The 22338-nt window shown below is 32.5% G+C and overlaps 2 protein-coding genes across 4 annotated transcripts in view; one reads left to right on the plus strand and one right to left on the minus strand.

Annotated features, from left to right (window-relative positions):
- Window positions 1-574: 574 nt before the first annotated feature.
- Window positions 575-22338, minus strand: part of stck (LIM zinc finger domain containing stck) — a 45918-nt gene continuing 24154 nt past the window's right edge. For all 3 annotated transcript variants that reach the window (XM_072522319.1, XM_072522318.1, XM_072522317.1), the window contains 7 exons: window positions 18022-18135; window positions 14799-14931; window positions 14557-14729; window positions 13548-13653; window positions 13259-13411; window positions 13057-13198; window positions 575-10770 (listed from right to left, as the gene is read on the minus strand). In XM_072522319.1, the coding sequence (XP_072378420.1) occupies window positions 10559-10770; window positions 13057-13198; window positions 13259-13411; window positions 13548-13653; window positions 14557-14729; window positions 14799-14931; window positions 18022-18125 (1023 nt within the window). In that variant the 5' untranslated portion in view covers window positions 18126-18135 and the 3' untranslated portion in view covers window positions 575-10558. The remainder of the gene's footprint in view (window positions 10771-13056; window positions 13199-13258; window positions 13412-13547; window positions 13654-14556; window positions 14730-14798; window positions 14932-18021; window positions 18136-22338) is intronic.
- On the plus strand, window positions 5868-7235 carry LOC140433618 (uncharacterized). The gene is made up of 2 exons (XM_072521601.1): window positions 5868-6273; window positions 6433-7235. Exons 1-2 carry the CDS (start codon window positions 5868-5870, stop codon window positions 7233-7235), a joined length of 1209 nt encoding a protein of 402 aa, XP_072377702.1.

A 22338-nucleotide genomic window follows, 5' to 3' on the forward strand; every position in this document is an offset into this window, starting at 1 on the left:
ACTACTATTATTTTTTATAGATTGTGTAAAATTTCTATCTTATCTTATGAGGGCTCCAATATTCCAACAGCTTCTACTGTCAATTATATTGCGCATGTCTAGAGTCCCATGAATACTATTAGGATGGCACGACTATGAGTTAAATAAAATTTTAAATGACAAATATGACTTTTTAATCTACCTCTAATGTAAATTATCGCTATATTGACGTTTTGATCTTTGAAATATTTGCTCCTTACTTCTTATTAGCGTTAAGTACACGATATTACAAGGCACCTATTCTATTACATTGTTACAAATACCTAGTCCAGGTAAGACCTAGATGAGGACGAGCTGAGGAAGCAATCCCTATCGACTACGTTGCCGTTTTCTGTCACCACCATTCTCGTTAAGTTGTATAATATTGTTTGAATACTCTGTATTTTCTTGTGGCTTTTTTATTTGTAATAGAATATTAAAGATACGTTTTATATTAATAAGTTATCTTTTCTTTATAATGTACAACTAAGGATGTGTGATTACGTATTTTTATTTTTTTGCTGCTTTTTACATGCCTACGAAGCAAAAGTACAGAATAAGAAACAATCAGGAAGTCAACCCTCCCGCAAATTTATAAGTACACGCACCGGGTTCGCTCAAAATAACTAAAAAAACGCTATAATGATATTAGCCGTATGTATTTGAGATGTCGAAGTATATTTCGTAATAAATCATTATAATACAGACCTGTCTAACGGGAACAAAATTTATCACAATACAACCCTGATGATCCGCCAACTCCATGGCCGATGACTAAATGGCCTTGTGTCAAAAAATGTGTCATTTATAAGTTTAACTTGATTTTTTGTTATGTGACAAAAGTATAAAAACAGAAAATCATTGAGTAAACCAAAAAATATTCTATGGAAAAACAAATTTAATATTGACAGTTGGCAAAAAGACAAAATTGTCAATGGAGGCCGCTTCCTTTAGTTGTTTCTGTCTCTTAGATCTATATTTACTAAATTTATAACGATACCTGTCGTGATTTTTTTATCGTATAGATTATGGTACATTCCAAAAGCCGTAGCAGTTCTCTAATTTTGTCAGGTCAAACAAATGCCTGAATATTTTATTACAAAAATTTTTAACCATCACTGTTGTGAACTAATAACGTATATTGATAGTTGGCAACACTGTCACTCTCTGTAAATGTCAGAATGATATTAGACACTTTATACTTGTCAACATAATTGTAAGAATGTGGTCGTTAATAAACGTTTAAACACTACTGAATATAAAGTATTATAAAATTTTTTTAATCCATCTAAGAAAAACAAAAGTGAGGTTAAGTACATAAAAACAACGTGTGCAATTTAATGTAAGACATGGCATAGTATAGAGCTGTACAAACCTCCGAATAATCTTACTGTTGATGAGAACATTTTCCAATTATTAACAATGTTAACGACATATTTATGACCAGGTAGTAATTCAAAATCAATTATTGAAGTGAAGGCTGCAATTTTACTGAATTTCTTGGTAGGGGAAGACGGTCAAGAACTATTTAATACAGTAAATTTGAGTGAAGGAAATGCAAAAAATCCCAAAGAAATAAAGCTTTTGATGATTATGTAAATCCAAGACGAAATGTAATATTTGAGAGATATAGATATAGATGAGAGCTTTGATGTTCCATATGAGACACAAGAAATATTATGAAGACTTTACTATGTTCCTGAGAGATGTTAAAGCACTGATTAAAACCTGTGAATTTAAAAAGGAAGACGAAATGCTACGAGACTGATTAGTACTAGGTATAAGCTCCAGAAAACTGCAAGAGAAACTATTAAGATTGGCAGACTTAAAATTAAATGATGACTCAGCACGTAGAGCTAAACAGCTAAAAGATTAGCTTAAAGTTGGATACTGGCGCACAGGTCAATATTCTGCCAGTCAAGATTTTCAAAAAGAGAGTAATAATCAGAATCAGCTGTTAAGACATCTCAACAAGACGAGTGATATATCTTTTTAGTTGATTATACATTGTTATGAATACCTCATCGTGATTTCTTTGTATTCTTTGCCTAGTTTTACAGTTTGGCACTCAATGTTCTTGAGTTTCTCTTCACTTGGAGGAAAGCCTAAAAACCAATTAAGTCCATGCCCATCCATATAACTAAAAGAATATGCAGTTGAATTTGGTTAGACGATAGAAGAACCGTAACCATTCCATGACCATCACCTTTTTTTCTTAGAGATGAGAATTTCCATACATTTTTGGAGGCGTACTATATACACTGGTTAATATAGAGTTCAAATCTGTCCAAGATTTTAAATTATATCGCTCCGGTCACACAGGATTTTATTTCAAGAAGTACGAGAGAAATTTGACTGTAGATGAGGATATTATATTTATCGTTAAATTTCTAATATAAACATGTTAACTATACCCCAGGAGTATAAAAAACGTTAAAACAGACAAATATTAGATATAGCATGCTAAATAAATATTTAAAACTAATTTTAATGTTACACATTCAAAATTTAAAATATTTCTATTAGTCGATGTGTATACATTGGCTCATCTCATAACGCTGGGGCACTGACACTATTGCTCATAGCAATGTTCTTAAATATAATATGTTCATATAAGCACTTAAAAAGATAATGTTAGGCGTTCAAATATTTTAGATGCTAAGACTAAAAGTTAATGAAACTCTTAAGTGTTCAGATACTAAACTTTTGTCCCAATAACTAACTCACTTTAGTAATATATTATGCTGTAGAAAATAAAACTTATGTTTGTAATTATAATTAAAGAGGAAAAATCATAACAAATAGGATATTGCCGACCATTTGCGAAGATGTCTTAATCATATTATAATAATAAAAAAAAACAATCTAACATAACCTAACTCAACCCATTCATTTACATACCTTTTAATTAGAATTCTGTCAATTAAACAGAATTACCATCACGTGCATTACAAATAACATGCGTTAACCGTTAATAATACCAACCGAGTCTTCGCAATATGTCTGCAGACATTTCCTTGGATCCTCTCACGGTTCGTAGACTTACTACGGTTGCCTCTTCCGCCTAACCAATGAACATTAAGCCCGAAACTGTACTCTCGTGACGTAATTCTTCCCCTTCAACCAGTCAACACTGCAATCGACCTGCCCTCTACATTCAGTTTCAATCGCGAATAAATGGGTTTTGTATTCTTGTGTACTCTGGTGACGTAACTCAAGCATCCCCACCCCAGTCGGAAGAGGCAACCGTAGTAAGTCTACGAACCGTGGGATCCTCTGCTATTAGGTTTAAACACGTTGCATTTATACAAAAAATATGGCACTTTGTTGGTTTTATTTATTTATATCATATCGGATCTATGATGCAACAATCTGTGTTTATACACCAAATAGATATGTATAAATGTCACATAATAAACAATACAAACGAATGGATTAAGTTAGGTTATGTTCGCACCTGTCATTATAATAATTTTTTAATTGTTTAGTGGCATTAAACGTATCGCTTATTATAGAATTTTAGGTGAGATAATAAAGTAAGATCTTTTATTTTCTCAGCTTAGAGTCAATATGAAATTTAGACAAAAGTTTGGCATTTGACACAGATAAAAAAGAAACCTAACTTAATGATTGTACATACAATTCATTCAATCTTTTCAGAAGATTGTTGTTAATAATATAAAGAAACAAAATATTAAATAAAAATTAAATATCTGTAATAACACTATATACAGAAGAGCAAATAAGTCATAAAACATTATACAGTGTGTTCACGTAAGTTGGAATTATATGGAAGTTATATTGTACGAAAGATCTGCATTTTTTTAAATCTAAACAATATCGACATCATAATAATTGGATACTTCAGTAGTTTACTTTGTTTTAAACATGCCGAACCTTTAATACATGATAACAAAACGTTAACAATCGTTTTCCATATGATTTCAACCAAGTATTAATAAAGAATACACGAGGCTCTTATTTAGTTAATTAAAAATACATCAATAAACTAGTTATGGCAGTGGTGAATGAGGCGACGAAAGCTAAAGTGGTGAATTTTTAAGATCAAAACAGAAATTTAACCACAAAGCTCCAATCACAATTTTGGCGTGTATCTTACAGATGGTAGCATAAACTAATAATTGTCAGCTAAAGTGATACGTAGAATAGGAAGGGATATACTAGTAAAAATATCAACAGCCGAAGAAGTACAGAAAGGCCAAGAAAGAGATGGAAACCTAGATATTCAATAAGAATTAGAAGATAAAATAGGCATAAGCTTATTACGGAAGTAGAACACTATACACAAAAGGATATTCTACAACAGACCTCCGAGACAAATAAATTTTAAAATCTCATTAGAGATGGCACCGCTGTTAATTTAGGTTAGGTACAATTTTTTTTCATGAAATATTACATCCTTCACATTTCTGGAAAAATATTGTAAGTTTACTTGTGCGAAAGATGGAGCAAATTGTAATTTAGCATGAAAAAAAAATCATTCTCTTCATTTTCTTCCAACGGCTCTATATTCCAATTCCTTGGCCTCACTGTTGGTCTTATGCTCTGTATTTTATTGTCTAAATAAGTTTGTGGAGCCGAAATAAGTGAGATACTTGTTTCTTTGAACACTGTGCAAAATTCGTGGTTATATATGAATCTCCAAATTCCATTTTCGTTGATCGATTGGAAGATCTAGGTAAAGAACAACCAAGAGATGAAAATAGATACTAAGGAAAAACGATTGTCATGGTTTAATAATTTCGCTGTGTAAAATCAAGATCTGTTAATAGTAAGCATAGAAAAATTAAGTACTTTAACCTAAAGAATGAAGTTCGATAATTATCAAAGATCAGAATTAGTGTATTTTAAAAGGAAACCCTTTTTTTAACCTTCACACAATTTATTATGTGAATGACATAAGAGAAAAGGTTATCTAATTTATTTATTTTCAAACTCTAGTGTTAATCCATGTTGTATTTTCTCCAATCTAACATTTTTTGTAGAAATAAATACTTTTTTCCAACTTATATGCATGTGACTTAAACCACTTTGGTTTTCAACGCCCCAAATTTAAAATAATGTACATAATAATAGCAAATAACTTTACAAGCGACAATCAAACAAAAATTAAAACTGTTAAATTCATTTTAATTCTCACTAATACTATTATTCGCTGAGATATTAGCATTTTTACACGAAAAAACTTTTTAAGATGTAATGACAAATATTTAAACTTCTAAATTAAAAAATGAGATATTTAAAACCGCTAAATAATGAGGTATATTCGTTTATCGCCGAGGACCGTCATGGTCATGCGCATTAAAGAAATGGAACACATCTAAACTCTATCCAACGAGAAGAGATAGTGCGCCAAAACAACAAGGCGTTGCCAAATTTGCCAGGTCCGGATTTAACGTTTGCTAATACATACTTTTTTAAACATATTTTTTTGGTAAATCGGAAATCCAAAATTAATAATATGTTGTACTTATCTGGATTAATCTTGTTGGTTTTATGCAAAAGAAATTTTTCCATTTTAAAAATGAATAGCAATTTGTAACACGGTCCTATTTACAATGAAATAAAACACCGCCACTGTTAACACTGCCATAATCAGTTACTATTTGATTTTGTTTGAACCAACAAATACTGTCGTCAGCAAATTCTTGCGTGTATAAACTCGCTATAAGTTCAGTTGATAAAATAGCTTTCGTGGTAATAATTGTACATTTCGGCGCGTTTAATCGAACTTAGTGGGTGTTTATTTATGCTTTCTATTGTTTGCTTTTATATTTATTTTTTTACACTGTTTACAGTTTGCTGTCTAATTTTCAGTTTTACAAACAATGTCGAGTTCTACAGATTCTGCCGAGGAATTAACTTCAAAAAAGCGTTCAAAATTACGTGCATTTAGTAGTACGGAAAAAAGCGTTATATATATTATTTATAAATCGACAACGGAATCGCGTCCTGAAGCTTTAATATCGGAAATAGTTAAACAAACTGCTTCTACCAGCGGAGTAGGTGAAGCTTCTGTGTACAGAATTATTAGGGAACAGAAAAGTACAGGAGGATTTTCTTCACCGAAAAAGAACAAACCCAGAAAAACCATACTTCACAAAATAGACGATTTTGATAAAACTGCTATTCGTCGAATTGTACACCAATTTTTTTTTCGCAACGAAATACCAACTATAGACAAAGTTCTTGCAGCTGTTAACGACGACGAAAGCTTGCCAAATTTTAAACGCAGTACTTTCCATAAATTTCTAAAATCATTAGATTTTAAATACGTACGTAGGGGTAGAAACAGTGCTTTATTAGAACGAGAAGAGATTATTTTATGAAGGAGAAATTTTTTAAAATCCATTTAAAAATTTCGGGAGGAAAACAGGAAAATTTATTATTTAGATGAAACGTGGGTAAATGCAGGACATACAAATTCTCATGTGTGGGTTAACGAAACGGTAAAATCTTCCAGGCAGGCGTTTTTGTCAGGTCTCTCAGCAGGTCTCAAAAATCCATCTGGCAAAGGAAAAAGACTGACTCTTACACATATTGGGAGTGAAACAGGTTTTGTAGAAGGTGGCCTATGGACGTTTGAATCAAAAAAGAGTGGCGACTATCACGAGGAAATGAACTCAGACGGTTTTGAAAAGTGGTTTGCAAATATTTTGCCCCTTTTAGAAGACAACTGTGTCATAGTTCTCGATAATGCTCCTTACCATTCGCGAAAAAGTGAGAAAGTACCGACTACAGCATGGATAAAGCAAAAAATAAAAGACTGGTTACGATCAAAAACTATCGACTTCGATGAGGACATGCTTAAAGTTGAACTCTTACAATTAGTGGCACCGCGTAAGGCTGAATATAACAAATATGTTATCGATGACCTCGCAAAAGCTCAAAATAAAACCGTTTTACGTTTGCCACCCTACCATTGTGAGCTCAATCCTATTGAGCTGATTTGGGCTGATGCTAAAAATTTTGTTGCTGTCAACAACAAGACTTTCAAATTTGCAAATGTCAAAATCCTTTTAAATGATGCCCTTAACAACATTACCCAGGAGAAATGGAAAAACTGTGTGAAGCATGTGCAGAATACAGTAGAAAAAAAGTTCTGGGAACTTGATCATATTATCGAGGTCATGGTTGAACCGTTAATTACAGAAATTGGTAGTAATGGTGATAGTGATAGTTCAAGTTTTTCCTAATTGTTTTTAACGAAACAAGGTAAGCCATCTTAGTAGCCACGTTTTTTTTTCCCAAGTTAGCTATAAAACGGAAGGCGAACGATTTTTTTGGCATGTAAGCCTCGTTTGTTTGTATTTATTTTCATAATTATCCCACTAATCTCAATTATTATTTGTAAATCTTTTTTATAAGAATAATGCATAACATACATTTTCCTCAAGTTTGATTTATTATAATTTTACCAGACTGATTAACAGAAATAGAAATAAGTGCACAAAATATAAAGGGTTTGAAAAAAAAAGTTATTTTAAATGTCATTCCATATGCATTGCAAAATGTATGTGCTCATTTTTCATAATTGTCAACAAATGGATTTAAAATCTATGTAGCACAATAAAATATAACAAATTGGCAACAGCGCAATAACAGAAGTATCGTCTAACTGTGGCTAGGGATTCATCTTTATCGTTCGACTTCTCTTCAAATACTAATTTAATGGAAGTTACAGCAGTACAGCTGTGTACAGTGTTGTCAGTTGATTTAGTATTAGTATTTAATTTAAAAATACAAATAAAAAATTGTATAATGAATATCTATTCCCAAGTTTATGACATATGGGATGAGAAAAACATTTATTGCCGACTTTGTATGTGCATTGAATCAAAAATGTTCTATTATTTAAAAATATATATTCATAAATATCACTTAATTTTCGTAATACAGATCTGAAATAGGCGGAGAGAGATCTAAACGCCAGCCAATTAAAACGTTTATAACCCTACACGCGTATATTTCGTTGTTTACTGGCACTATCGCTTCTCGGTGGATAGAGTTTAGCTACTGCGAATTATCAGGACAGTCCTAGCACACATCTTTGGCGACAAACGAATAGTCCTGTATAATAATGTAAGTTAAACTAACCGACAAAAAACCGATTACTCTGAAACATTTCCTATCGACATGCACTTTCCTCTTAATGTGGAATTTGTTTGCTTTTTTTGGTTATTAATACTTTAAAATACTGTTGATGGTACGTTATGCATTATGCACATTTTTATTCATCCGATATATGCTAAGAGAGAAGTGTCCTAAGTGTCCGAGGAGTTAAGACAACAATTAGAAGAGTAAATTTGCGAAAAGTAATTTAAACTTGAGAAGGTCCGCCACAGATCAAAGTCCCAGCATAGGCCTCGAAACGTTGTCTGCTGTTTACGCGATAACAGATTGGTTCAGCAATGGAGCAAAGATCTTTTTACTCATGAGTCACAGTTTTGTCTGCTTTCCTCTAATGGCCTCGAAAGAGTATGGTGACGAGGAGTGAAACGATATTTAGATTCTATATCTCCGAACGGTTATCTTTCAATTGTGGTTCTGTTATGGCGTGGGAAGGTATTTCTATGGAAGCACATAGGAAGTACAACGTTTTATTTGCTCAAATTGATGCTTTGGCAATAGCAGACTTAATTAGCCAGCGTGCAGCAGAGATCTTAATCCGATTGAGTACTTATGGAATCAGCTTCAGAGGTGCACTCATCGTTGTTCAGCTATGCCAGCAACTTTTCAAGAGTTACGGTAGAACTCAATTCAACTTAGAGAAGAATTTGGAAAAATTCGCCATATGTGAATTGCAGATTTGATTAACTCTATGCCAAATGATTAAATTGTGTACATTAGTAGAACAACGTATTATATGGTATTAAAAGTTAGCAATAGGCCGAGAAACTGCCGCGATTTTGTAAACATGTATTGGACCGAAATAATAATAAATAAAAGTTCGATCCTATATTGTTTTTCTGTTCGTCCATCCGTCCGTTTGTCTATCAGTAGATGGGTATCACTTGTGTAAGTTTTTTGGGTACACTCCAGCCCGTTCAACCCCGCAGCCTCACCGCAAACGCCATCCCTACCGCACGTAACTGCAACCCCTACCGCACGCAACTGCAACTCCTACACAACGTTTTATGCGTCGTTCGACGTTTTTTATGACGTTTTATGCGACATTCGACATTTTATATGACATTTAACATAAAACGTCGGAAACGTGAAACGACGCCTAAAACGTCGTATAGGGGTTGCGGTTGCGTGCGGTAGGGGTTGCGGTTGCGGGCGGTAGGGGTTGCGGTTGCGGAGGGACAGCGGGGTTAAACGGGCTGAAGTGTACCCAAGTGATACCCATCTACTTCTATCCAGTCTTAGATTGAAAAAACTGCAATAGATAGAGAAAACTGACGACGGCTTCTGATTCAGCACTTAACATTATCACGCTAAAAATTGTCAAAGCGGAAATACCCATTTCGGGTTTTGAGAAAATTAATAAAAACTGTATAACTCGCAAACGATGTTAGATACACTTATTTTAACAAGGGATTCATGATCAACGTGCAAAAATATGTCTATAAACTTGTCTTCGTTAACTTCCGGTTAAAATTTTCGTAGCCTTCCGGTTTACTTTTGATCTCTTGACATGTAAATTTAGTCGTGGAACATGCAAAAGTTGTTGATTTCTTAAAAGCTCGAACCTTCTTCTTTAAAATGAAAACCTTACCTTGCAATAAACGATCGATTTGTCTGGGATCCACAACTTTGCTTGAAAAATAAAAATTCACACAGAAAAATGATATTCGCCCCTTTTTTGATTATTTTATTTTCTTTCACTTAATTATAATTCTTTTGTATTAATTGGTATTTGCATTTTATATCAGTAACAAACGGTTCTTTAATCAACCACTTTTTTTAGAAGAATTAATAAATGTTGAAGCGCTGTTTTTGAAATATTTCAGGGTTACCATTTTTTGTCCATCAGTGTACTATAAAGATAATTTAGCAAGAGTACACTACGCTTTCATTTTACCCAAATTAAATGCTCAAAATAAAATTCAATAAAAGAGTTACAAATTTTCACAAAAATTTTTTAAGTGATCCAATTTGTTCCATAAATGGTGATCATTATGACGTCTAGATGGAATATATATATATATATATATATATATATATAATATATATATATATATATACATATTAGATATAGTCTATCAGAAAGTACCAACGTGTTCTAAGCTTTAGATCATTAGAAAAACAAACATGATTTTACATCTAGTCACACACGTTTCTCAAGAAATGTAAGTGGCTATTAATAACTAACCTATCTAATAAACAAAAATCCAAGATAGTAACAGTGGTTAAATATTTATAATGTTATTAAATTTTGTGAAAATTGTAAAGCATTCTATTTTTACAAACTTATCGACCGCGAAAATATAACTGACCTATTTTATTAAAACAATTTTAATTTTTATACCCTTTTTTATATATCGTTTCCTTTCAATCAAACTGCAGGACATGTTTAAGTTGGTACCGGTGTACCGGGTTTCCTTGGTGTAGCTTCATGTTGTCGTCTTAAACGCTTTCGTAACTCAGTTGGGAACTTCTCATAGCACCTCTTGCATACTGGCTTCAAATCGTATTCGTAGAATTTCGTCTTTTGGTTCATTTTCTGATCGCACACCGAGCAGGCGAAGTGGTGGACGCACCAGGCTTTATTCATGGCAGTAAACACTGAAAATAACAAAAGGGGATAATACAAAAATTTTAAAAGAACACACTCTATATATATATATATATATATATATATATATATATATATATATATATATATATATATATATATATATATATATATATATATATATATATATATATATATATATATATATATATATAAAGTTAATAGGTACCGGCATAGCTCGCAACAAAGGAAAAAATATAATAAAATATGTGTAGATTGAAGGCAACCGTATATACGTATTTCTGACTATTGGTCGTACGGTGCAGCCAAGTTAAAAAAGGAGCATGTTAACTTGGGAAAGGATTACTACAGGAGCAATGCGACTAATTTGTGGTAATAATGTTAGAAGACTTTAACATTATTGCCACAAATTAGTCGCAATGCACGTTTAGCGGACTTTACTGGTTACTAGATAAAAGATCAGAACGATCTCTACATAACAAGGTATTAGTGTATAAATCAGTCATAAAACCAGTATGGAGTTATGGGATCCAGCTGTGGGGATGGTCTAATGTATTTGAGAGAGGTTTCATTCAAAGTCCTATGCGTCATTACAAATGCAGCATGGTATGTATCTAATCAGTTCATTACATATGACCTTGAAGTCAAGATTGTTAAAGAAATCACAAATTGCTCCCAAAAATATGAGGCTTGAAAACCATCCTAATAATCTTGCAACGAACTAACCTAAACTAATCTAAATAATGTCACTGGCTTAGTTCGTTCACCTTAACTAACCTAACCAAATCTTATCCAATCTCAGTCAACTATTCTCTTTGCTTCGCTGGCTTGCATAACCTAACCTAACAAAAGCATACCTATGCTCACCCTGTCACCAATATCCCTCTCTTGGTTTGCTAGTATAACATAACCTAGTTCAATTTAATACAACCATACTTTATCGCCTACTCGGTCGCTTCATTCCAACTAGTTGCAGTTTTTCACCGCAATAAAGTGTTATGGAATATAAAAGTGTAAATGTTTCACAAAAATTATCGCAAAACAAATTTTATGTCAACAAAACAGGTGTAAAAATTAGTAATTTTTGTAAAATTACTAATTAAATATAATAAATTATATTATTAATATAATATATATAATATAATTAAATATAATAATAAAACTATATTTTGTATAAGAATGGCAACATGGAGTTATCTGTATTGAGCATAAAACAAAAATGCCAACGCTGCCATTGCTATTTAGCACTATGAAAAATAATCCCATTTTTAAATGGAAAATAATTAACGATGAACGAAAAATAATACATTGTATATAAATCACTAACTGAAGCAAAATTCATTGATATATCTTAAGATAGAGCTCGTAATCTTATGCCATACAAGTACCAAAAATTGAGGGAGCAAGCAAACAAGTGGTTAAAACATTGTAACATTTTTTACATTCTATGGATAAGGGTCAATACAAAAAAGTTGTAGGTAATAAATGGTGGTCAAAACCATTCTTATAAAATAAATCCAAACCTGATATTAATGATAATAAACCAGAATTCGATATTGTTGTTGCCTTACAGCATAACTCAAGATCCCAATGGGAATTCAGAGATGAATCTATTAAATAAAATTATTCAAGTTACAATAATGACTGGTAAAATGTATAAATCAAATTATTTAGTAGTAATATCATTAAAAATTCTTTATTTTTCTTTTGTGTGATAGTGATGATAAGTTTTCTTGGATGTTGGCTTCAACTACTGGCTATTTGTAACTTTATGATAGTTCATACCTGACAGCTACCAAAATTAAATCATTTTATAAGTATAAATTAAAGAACAGCGGCCACAGAACACAACCTTGTATCACTGCTTGCTGAATTTTTTAAGTCATGTATTTGCAAAACTTATTTGCACCATTTTTTGTTGATCCCTGCACTACTACAATAAAACAGTCCTCACTAGTTTCAAGATCATTATGGAATCCAAACAGATATCAACATTTGTCTTGCTTGTTCTGTGATATTTTCATAAATCATGAAGATTTATGAATACTATATTTGTTTATTAAGTTTTATGAATTAATAAACATGATCCATGATAAATTCAATAAATCACAGAGAAATCACATTAAATCATATAGCTTTTATAGTTTTTACTGATTTTATTGGATACTGCTCCAATTTTTATCACACAATCTTTGGATTGATCTTATGCTGCAACATCTGAGTTTAAAATTCCTTGTTTTATTCTTAAGTTATTAATATAATTTTAAATAAATATTGATGATAAAAACCACAATTTTTAATGCGAATTTACTTACCATCTCCAGCGATAACTTGATTACATACATGGCATAGATTCCCAAAAAGTTGATGGTAGTGAGTTTCACAATAAGCCAAACCTTTCTTCTCATAATGACGATGACCAAAGAACGGTTTCTCGCATTTAGCACAAACAAAATGCTACAAATAGAAAATAATAATAGGCTTAAAAATAACTTCATTCATAATATTCAGTTATACCTCAACATGCCAATGTTTTCCAAGAGCAGTAACGACACGTTCTTCTATAGGTCTTCTACAGGCTCCACAGATTGGAATACCCATCTTATCGTGGCATCTCAAGCAATACAGCTCGTTCATTTCGTTCTTAGCAAATCCAGATCTGTTTCTAACCTAAAAATGTACAAACAGATGAACCGAGTTTCATCTCTGAGCTCTAACTTTCCTATTTACTTTACACATTATGATTAAATAGCTCTTGAGTTGAAGTGCTATGAATGTTTTATTTTTAACATTGACGTAATCTTACCTCTCTAGCACTGCTGTCCAGTTCAACACCACATGCAGAACAATTGAAGTGGTATGCATGGTACACCTCACCTCTAAACTTCAAGGGTTGATCATCGATAATAGCACTAAAAGTAAATAAAAAAATTGGATTTTTATTTTATGATAATAATCATACAGTGCAACTTTATGATGAAGAAAATGTCCAGGTTTAAAAGTCCAAGAAATGAACAGACAGTAGGCACATTTTATAACGCAGCAAATATTGAGTACTCTATATTTACCCCAGTTATAAAGGGTGTTTTTTTAGAGGTATAGAACTTTCAAATGGAATAAATCAAAGATGATTTTTATAAATTGACTTTATTCGAAAGATAATCTCTTGGCATTATAATTTAAATATGATTTTTGTAGTCTTTCTTAGAGTAAATGTGATGCAAAAACGTTCCATGGCTAATCGAATTACTTGTTCTGATGGACTATTACGTTGAGCACAAAATGGACGTAATTGTCAATTTTCAAAATAAATTTGTACAATTTGGAAGCGTTGTTCAGGCATTAAGTGTATTCATGCTGAAATGCCAAACCAAACTTAACATAAATTACTTGACAGCTGTCAAAATGGCCGACAGTTAAAAAAGTGTTATACACAAAATGTGATTACATTTCTATACATCTAAAAAATACCCTTTAGATCAAGGGTTAGTAGACACATTTTTTTAAAACGATCATGCATTCTCCAATTTTACTGAATATTATATCACTTTTAAAATATCTAAAGATATTAAATAACGTAGTTGTCGCTTGTTGGTGATGACTATAGAAAAAATGTTTCCACTATTATCTATTTATATTAGTAAAGTGAATTAACCGATTAAAAGGAGCAAGGGCAACTTAAGTGTTTCTTTAAAAAATGTTAAATATTCACAACTAAGTATTAGTCAATAAAAATCAAAGTTATAATATATTTCTTGCATTTAAATTTGTCTCCCAGATACCTTTTAATTGTGATTTCTATTCAAAATACTTACTGGCACTTATTGCATATATATTTGCCTAATGCTCCAGCCTTAACCTTGGCATTGCACTCGTGACATAGGGCTCTGCCTCCATTTTTGATGAAACCCGTATCAGCCAGCTCCAAGGAGCACATTTCGCACTTGAAGCATTTTGGGTGCCAGCTGGCATTCATGGCTTTGATAACCTAAAAAAAGTATGAGATTTTATTAATATTTTTTTTATCTTTCAAAAAAATTATTGATTAAGAACTTACCCGTCCAATTATAAACTCGCCACATTGGTTGCAGCATGGTGCAAAAAGCACTTGGAAGTCATGCTCACAGTATTTGCGACCATCAAATTCGTAAAAGACGCCATCTGCAAACTGACGGAAGCACTGGGCGCACCTGAAAAATTATCAAATTTATTTCTGATATCTTATATACTAAAAGGCTAAGCCCTTTTCTTGTGCGCAATACTCCTCCTAAACGGTGATAGATAGGAGAATAATTTTTTCGAATAATTAAACAGATTGTTGAGTATATTCCCCCTAAGGTTTAAAATTTAAAAAATTCGAACCGGTTTAAAAATGGCGGCCATAAAATGAATTTTTCCTATAGTAAAGTATAGGAATTCAATATTATACACAATGCAACAACGCGTCAATTCTCGAATGCTGGAATGCACCAACAAGTGTTTCCACTTAAGGAATAACGATAATGACCACTCAAAATTCGGGATCCTCCTGTCTCCGATTTTAATTTATGGGGTCTGTTTTACACTATCTGATGAGTTGGTATTTTTTTATTTTTATATTTAGTTAGAAAGTATTCTGTTTCCAACAAGTGCAGCGTGTGTGAGGTGTTGTGATTGATATTTAGAGATTTAGACTACGTTTTGAGTTTAATACTTGAAGAATTAAATAATGAGGTAAGCATTACTTTGTTTTTAATTTATTAGTTAGAAATATATTATTAATTTTGTTGGGAATAAGCCACAATTTTACTTTAAATTAGGTTTATTTTAAATAAATAAAAAATAAACTTATTATAAAGTAAAATTGTGGCGTATTCTCAAAAAAGTGGAACAGTAGGCGGTCGTGTAGACTAGCGCGGAGCATCATACTGTTTTCTGTATTTTTTAAATTTAAATAATATTTAAATATAAATTTAGTTAGTTAGTTAGAGTTCTCAAACCGACTTCTTTTTCTTAAACGTGGCAATTTACAATCTAAAATATGCAAAAAAAAGTTACTTCCGGTTTTACTTCCGTTTTTTATTTAAGAGGGGCGGAGTCTAACAATCATATTGTTTCCGTTTCCTAATGTAAATCTTCCTGAAAATCCTAACAAACTACTGTATCGATTTTCAATTTAAAAAAATTGGCGTCGATACAGTTTATTTTTAGGATTTTTGGAACATTTACACCAGGCGACGGAAACGATGGATCGTTAGACTCCGCCCCTCTTAAATATCAGCAAAACTTACATCAAAACTCGATGTCGAGTTGGTCCGCTAGTAATAGACAAAAAAAAAGTTAAAAATTGTGTTTATCACTCCGATACACGACGGTGGTCTATCAGAACGAGGTTAATGTGCAAAAGGTTATTTCTTACAAAAATAAATAATATACTTATCTGTTTTTTTTTCAGTACCTTTCAGGCACCAAAAAAAAAGTATTTTATCTAAATATTTTACAAAAATAAAAGCGTTTAGTTTTAAAAGATAGATCATTTTGTCCTAATAGGCCACCTTCGTGTGGTCATGTAACTTTTAGAAATATGTAGTTCCATCTATCGGCTGTGGATTAAAGTCACGTTCGAACGTTAGTAAATAGGAATAAAAACAAGTATTTGTTGTGGTAATTCCCAGAGTACTTATATAAGGGTAGTTTAGGCTAATAAACGAGGATATATCTTATAATATGTAATGGGTCATAGTTTTTGTATTTTACAAGTGATTATTGGACTCTGGTATAATTTTCTGTATTTTATAAGTAATTCAATTATTGCTCTCAGGTAGCTAAGTGTAATATTATAACAAGTTCAGGATACTTATAAATTTTTTTTAGTGATATGGATGCCAATGAAAGGTAAACACAGCATCTGCAAGCTCTATATGATGAAGTTCAGATTGACGAAGAGATTTATGATTCTGATAAGTCTATGTCTGATGAGGACATAGAGATATTCAGTAACCATGGAACTGATTCTGAGCAAGAGACGGCAGAGGCTACACAACAGCACCAGGAATACAGGAATGCTACAGAAGGTCACAGGTGATTATATTACTATGGTAAAGATGGAACTAAATGGCTGAAACATACACCTTCTAGAGCAGTGTGTACTAGAAAAGAAAATATTGTTCAACATTTACCAGGCACTATTGGTATTGGAAGAAATGCAAGTACTCCGATTTAATGATGGAACCTTTTATTTAGTAATATCGTTGATTCTGTGGTACACTATACGAATCTTTATGCTAGATCTATTTCTATAAATTTCAAAGATAAACGGGTTGTCAAAGATACATCAATTTCGGCGTTGTTTGCTTTATTTGGCAGGACTAGATTATGGATCTCGAAGAAATGTTAAAGAATTTTGGGCACGAGATGGATTAGGAAGCGAAATATTTATTGCGACTATGGCAGAGTTATTCGCTTTGACGATAAAAATACTAGGGATGAAAGGAAGCGAACAGATAAATTGGTTCACATAAGAAGAGATATTTGACACATTTGTTCAGAATTGTATAAGTTATTATTCTATATGTGAGTACGTCTCTTTGTCAACCATTTTCCATCCACTCCTGAATGTAGGTCTCTCCCAATTGCTTCCATCGTTCTCTATCTTGCGCCAATCTAATCCACTATTTGCCTGCCACTGCTCTTATGTCATCTACCCATCTTTTTTGAGGTCTTCCCATGCTTCTTGTTGTCGTCTTTGGTCTCCATTCTAGAATTCTCCGTGTCCACCTGTTGTCATATATCAGCCTACGTGACCTGTCCAGCGCAATTTCATTTTCATTTGTGAGTACGTTACTTTGGATGAAATGCTTTTCGCTTTTCGAATGTACATACCGAACAAGCCCAAAAAGTATGGTATAAAAGTGCCACCGTTGATGCTAGAACCTTCTACACAAATCATATGGAAATATATGCTGGACAGCCATCTAATATTTCTATTTCAAAGATTTATAAGACGCAAATTAAAACTTTATACGAGTAGAAAAAATGCTACAATTTTCTTGTTGTAAAGGAAAATATTAGGGGTAATAGCTAGTTTTTCCTTGGAAAATAGTATTATAGTAGTTTTTAAAACTGAAAAACAGTGTTTATCGATCAAATTTTCAGTTGTGGTTCGAGGACATAATTGTGGTGTTTTTCCATTGATATAGACAACTAGATCATCCGCATACAAGCGGGTTTTTATGTTTTAGATATTTGTTCTTTTTTTCTCATTTTCGACGCCTAAAAACAAAAGAATGAAATATACTTACACAAAACAATGCTGATGCCACAACTGTCCAGTAGAATTAACGATTTTTTCTTCAGGTTCAAAACCATCTCCACATTTGGAACATATCATATTGTCCCTCGACATGTTGGTAAGCCTAAAAATTATACAAGGTAATGTTAATAGAAGATATTGTTATATAAATTGATGAAACTATTACTGCATTTACAAGTGGGTAAATCTAAGTACAGTAAAACCTCGATATAACGGACTAGTTGGGGGGACGGGGTGTCCGTTAAAGCCGAAAGTCCGTTATATAAAAATATGTTTAAAATAAATCGAAAAAACTTTTTTTTTAAATATGTATGTATTTAGATGTATATAAAAAATTCAAAATACAAACAAAATTCTATTTAATTGAATTCGGACATTCGCCGTGAAGTGACGTTGCTGTTGATATCGACGCGCTTGCTGTCGGTAATCCAGTTTTGAAAAAGAAACCAGGTTTCGTTTGCACTTTCGATGTTTGCTGTTTTTTTATGATCAACTCTCTAAAATTACGAAAATGCGTAGAACACAGTTGAAGTTCTTTATCTGATGAATAATCAATAACTGTTATTAGATCGTCGAGATGCGATCTTACCTCTGATAACTTCATTTTTAGTAGTCTTGTTTTGTCACCTTCTTCGGTATCATCACTTCTATCCTCATTTTTTAGGTTCATAACTTCATCTGCTATTTCACTTTCAGTCATGGTGTTATACCTTCCTCAGCTATATGTTCTCCGGCATTATTATGTATTGTCCTACAGAAATCAGTAACTTCCAACCCTTCTAAATCTGTGTATGCATCTAGGCCATCAAACAAATCCTTCCAACCATGTTTCATTGTTTGCTCTTTCACGTCCTCCCATGCTGCAGCAAAATTAAAAATTGTTGACTTTAAATTGTAATTTGCAAGGTACGCTGCCCTCTTGTATCTTCTACATTATTTCCATCGATCAATACAACTATTACATCCTCTAAAAACTTTCTGCGATATATTCGTTTGGTTGCCAAAATTATTCCCTGATCCATTTGTTGAATAAGCAATGTTGTATGTTTTGACAAAAACATACAGCTAAAGTTGCTAGGTTTACGAGATTTGCCAACCATTACAGGAGTCAATCTATGCGATCCATCGGCGTTAGCACAAAGCCGAGATCTTCTTCTTGCTGATTTTTCTTCCAGAATTAGATTTTTCATATTTGGAGGCTTGTGTGCTTTCAGGCAAAGTACGCCATAACAAACCAGTTTCGTCAGTACATATTGTAAATCTAAGATTCTAATAGCATTTCGTTACTTATAATGTTCTATTAATTTTTAAGTAAAAGGTTCTATTTCTTCTTTTGGGGCAGTTGAAGCTTTGCCGTAAATTCTTTTATTCATGATTCCGTGCTTTTTGCGAAAGCGCTAGAGCCATCCATCACTTGCTCTGAATGGTATGTCCATATGATTTGCTAATTTAATTGCATCAGATTTCAATTCGACTACCCGGACTGGGACCCTCTAGAAAGTTGTTGGCCGTACCATTTTAAGATTGCTTCTTCCAGTGAAGTTTTACGAGCCAATTTCATTCGTTTTCTGAGATTGCTGTTCTCTCCTACATCACACATGAATGCAAATTTATTTACTTTGTTTTTGTTTTTTTTTATGTCCGAAACAGTTTGCTTTTTTATGCCATATTGATCACATATATGAGACACAGACGTTTCAGACTCCAACTTTTGTATAATATCTAGTTTTTGATTGATTTTTAGATTGATTGTTTTCCGTTTGTCTTACTGGTGTACACTAAATGTATTAGTTTAGCAACAACCATATAATCATAAAAACCTACGTGTTATTATATCAGGGAATCCCCTAATGATATGTGATAATCTCACTTTCTGTCTCTTGCCTACAAATGTGCAAATTTATATCTCATGTGTGTATTTTTTATGTTTCTCTAACAAATTTATTTTTCAGCAAAAAAATATATACATATTACTATTAGAAATGACTCTTATGCTGGATTTTGCTGAAATTCTTTGTAAAATACAGTGGTATGGGACGGGTTAAGCATGTATAATATTAATAGTACGTTTTTATTTTGTCTTATATTTGACCGGATTTTTTGTCCGTTATATCCGAAGTCCGTTAAATAGAGGTCCGTTATATCGAGGTTTTACTGTAATATGAACACATTTTAAGTTCCGCTTAAAGGTCAATCTGTATGTCATGCAGCTATTCTGTTTGAACCTTTAACACTTAGACTGCCACCATAGTCAAAAAAAGAGGGTCCTTCCAGTCGTAAATATTTTTTCCTCTATATACGCACAAAATTAAGAACTAAGCATATATGTACACGCTTTTTTTTTTAAAAAAACGGTAATTTACGTTAGTTAGAGATGAGAATCGCCATATGATTCACGCGACCTTGTTGACTGATATCGTTTATTACAGCCTTGTGCAACATATGCCGATTCACACAAAAACAAGTCCATATGGGTTATGCGGTCTTGTTATCTAATATCGTTTATTACAATTATATGCCCATTCCCATACTGACTTTGCCTAATAACCTACTGGATTAAGGTACAATCTCATAGATAATTATTACACCAGTATTTCTCTAGCCCATAAATTACGGAACAGAAACACTCATTTAGTTGAAACTCTGAGAACCAATCCAAAATTAAATCCCAAACATATAATTGGTACAAAATTACAAAAAGGACAAACAGTTGCAGCTGAAAGTAATACAGGAGTAGTGATTCAAAAATGAAAGACAAACTCGATGTTTATACTCTAAATACACACTGCCGAACTCACAGAAGACAGCCAAAACCAAAAGTTGTAACTGACTAGAATAAACATAAAACATACATCGATCTGTCTGACCAAATGAAAACATACACCATCTTATTGAGAAAGGGAGTAAAGTGGTATAGAAAGTTTGCAATTGAACTGCTTGTGGGTACTACGTTAGTAAATTCCTATATTTTACACCAAGAAGTGTCAAATGAGAAAACGACTATAACAAAATTCAAAGACAACCTCGAAGTAAGCCTAGTAAAGTCCATTCAACAAAACCGTAATCCTAAGGAGTCATTTGTTGCAACACGTAGGTTCCAGTAATCGTCGGTGTGTTGTTTGTTATGAAACTATTGCTATAGTTTATTTTTATGAACGAGAGAGTAATTAGCATAATTTTAACTGGTACCTCCGACCACTCCATGGGCGTGCTCAAGATTAATTGAAAAATTACTTTGAATAATTGTAAAAAATAAATGAATTATTTCAGTGTTATAAAGTGTTATGTGTATGTAAACAAAAGTGACCTCTTTTATCACATACTATATTAGAACTGACTGTTTAGAACAAGATTTATAATAACTGGCTCGATCATTTTATCAGTAATATTGTCCAGCTTCCACATTTTTTCCTCTTCTTTAATAGTGTGATTTACTGCCTTTTCCCAGTTTTCAGGTTTTACATTATTTACGGCCTCCAAAAACAACTGTTTAACATCATGAATTTTAAAAGTGGTATTTTTTCTTGAAACTTCACTCTTTATCTGTGCCCATACCAGTTCAATCGGGTTTAATTCACAATGATATGGTGGGGATCTAAGTACTGTCATTCCACGATTTTTGGCAATTTCATCAATTTCGTATTTTTTAAATTTTTCTTTATGAAGGGCACACAACGAATAAAGTTCCTTTCTTATAGATCCGGTATGGTACGTAATATTTTTTGAACTCAGCCAATTCTGCAAGTCTTTTTTTAACCACTTGGTTGTGGGCAGTCCTTCTATAAGTCTGGAGTGATAACTTGCATTATCCATTACTATTACACAGTTCTTAGGAAGAAGATCTATCATTTGTTCGAACCATTCTTGAAAGACATCAGCGTTCATGTCTTCATGGTAGTCACCGGTACGAGTTGATTCAAAAGTTAATAAACTGCACCTTGCAACTGAAGTACCTACTTTTAGTGAACTGTTAAGAATTTTGAATACGCCACTTGGACCTTCCTACAAAATGGAAAAACCCACTATCACATTTTCTGTGGAATAAGTTTAGAAGGTAATTATCTAGTCAATTACTGTCGTAGATTCCTGGAATTAAAGAGTTAAATGTTTGATTGTTGAAACCCTTACTTCGTGGAATGCACTCATTTCAGATAAAATAAAACGTTTTATTTTATCTAAAGAATTAAACTTTATTTTGCAAATAGGTAGGTACTTATTAAACTTTTATTGGTTATATATAACCAATAAAATAAACATCTTACATTTCTTGCAAATTCATTAGTACCTGTTAACCTCCATCACTCCG

The sequence above is a fragment of the Diabrotica undecimpunctata genome, chromosome 2, assembly GCF_040954645.1.
Source record: "Diabrotica undecimpunctata isolate CICGRU chromosome 2, icDiaUnde3, whole genome shotgun sequence".
Classification (NCBI taxonomy): domain Eukaryota; kingdom Metazoa; phylum Arthropoda; class Insecta; order Coleoptera; family Chrysomelidae; genus Diabrotica; species Diabrotica undecimpunctata.

What these genes read in the sequence shown, in the direction of transcription:
- LOC140433618 (XM_072521601.1), top strand. Translation starts at nt 5,868, where the DNA reads ATGTCGAGTTCTACAGATTCTGCCGAGGAATTAACTTCAAAAAAGCGT. An exon ending in CTTGCCAAATTTTAAACGCA is followed by an intron (nt 6,274 to 6,432) that starts GTACTTTCCATA and finishes TTTATTATTTAG; the next exon opens with ATGAAACGTGGGTAAATGCA.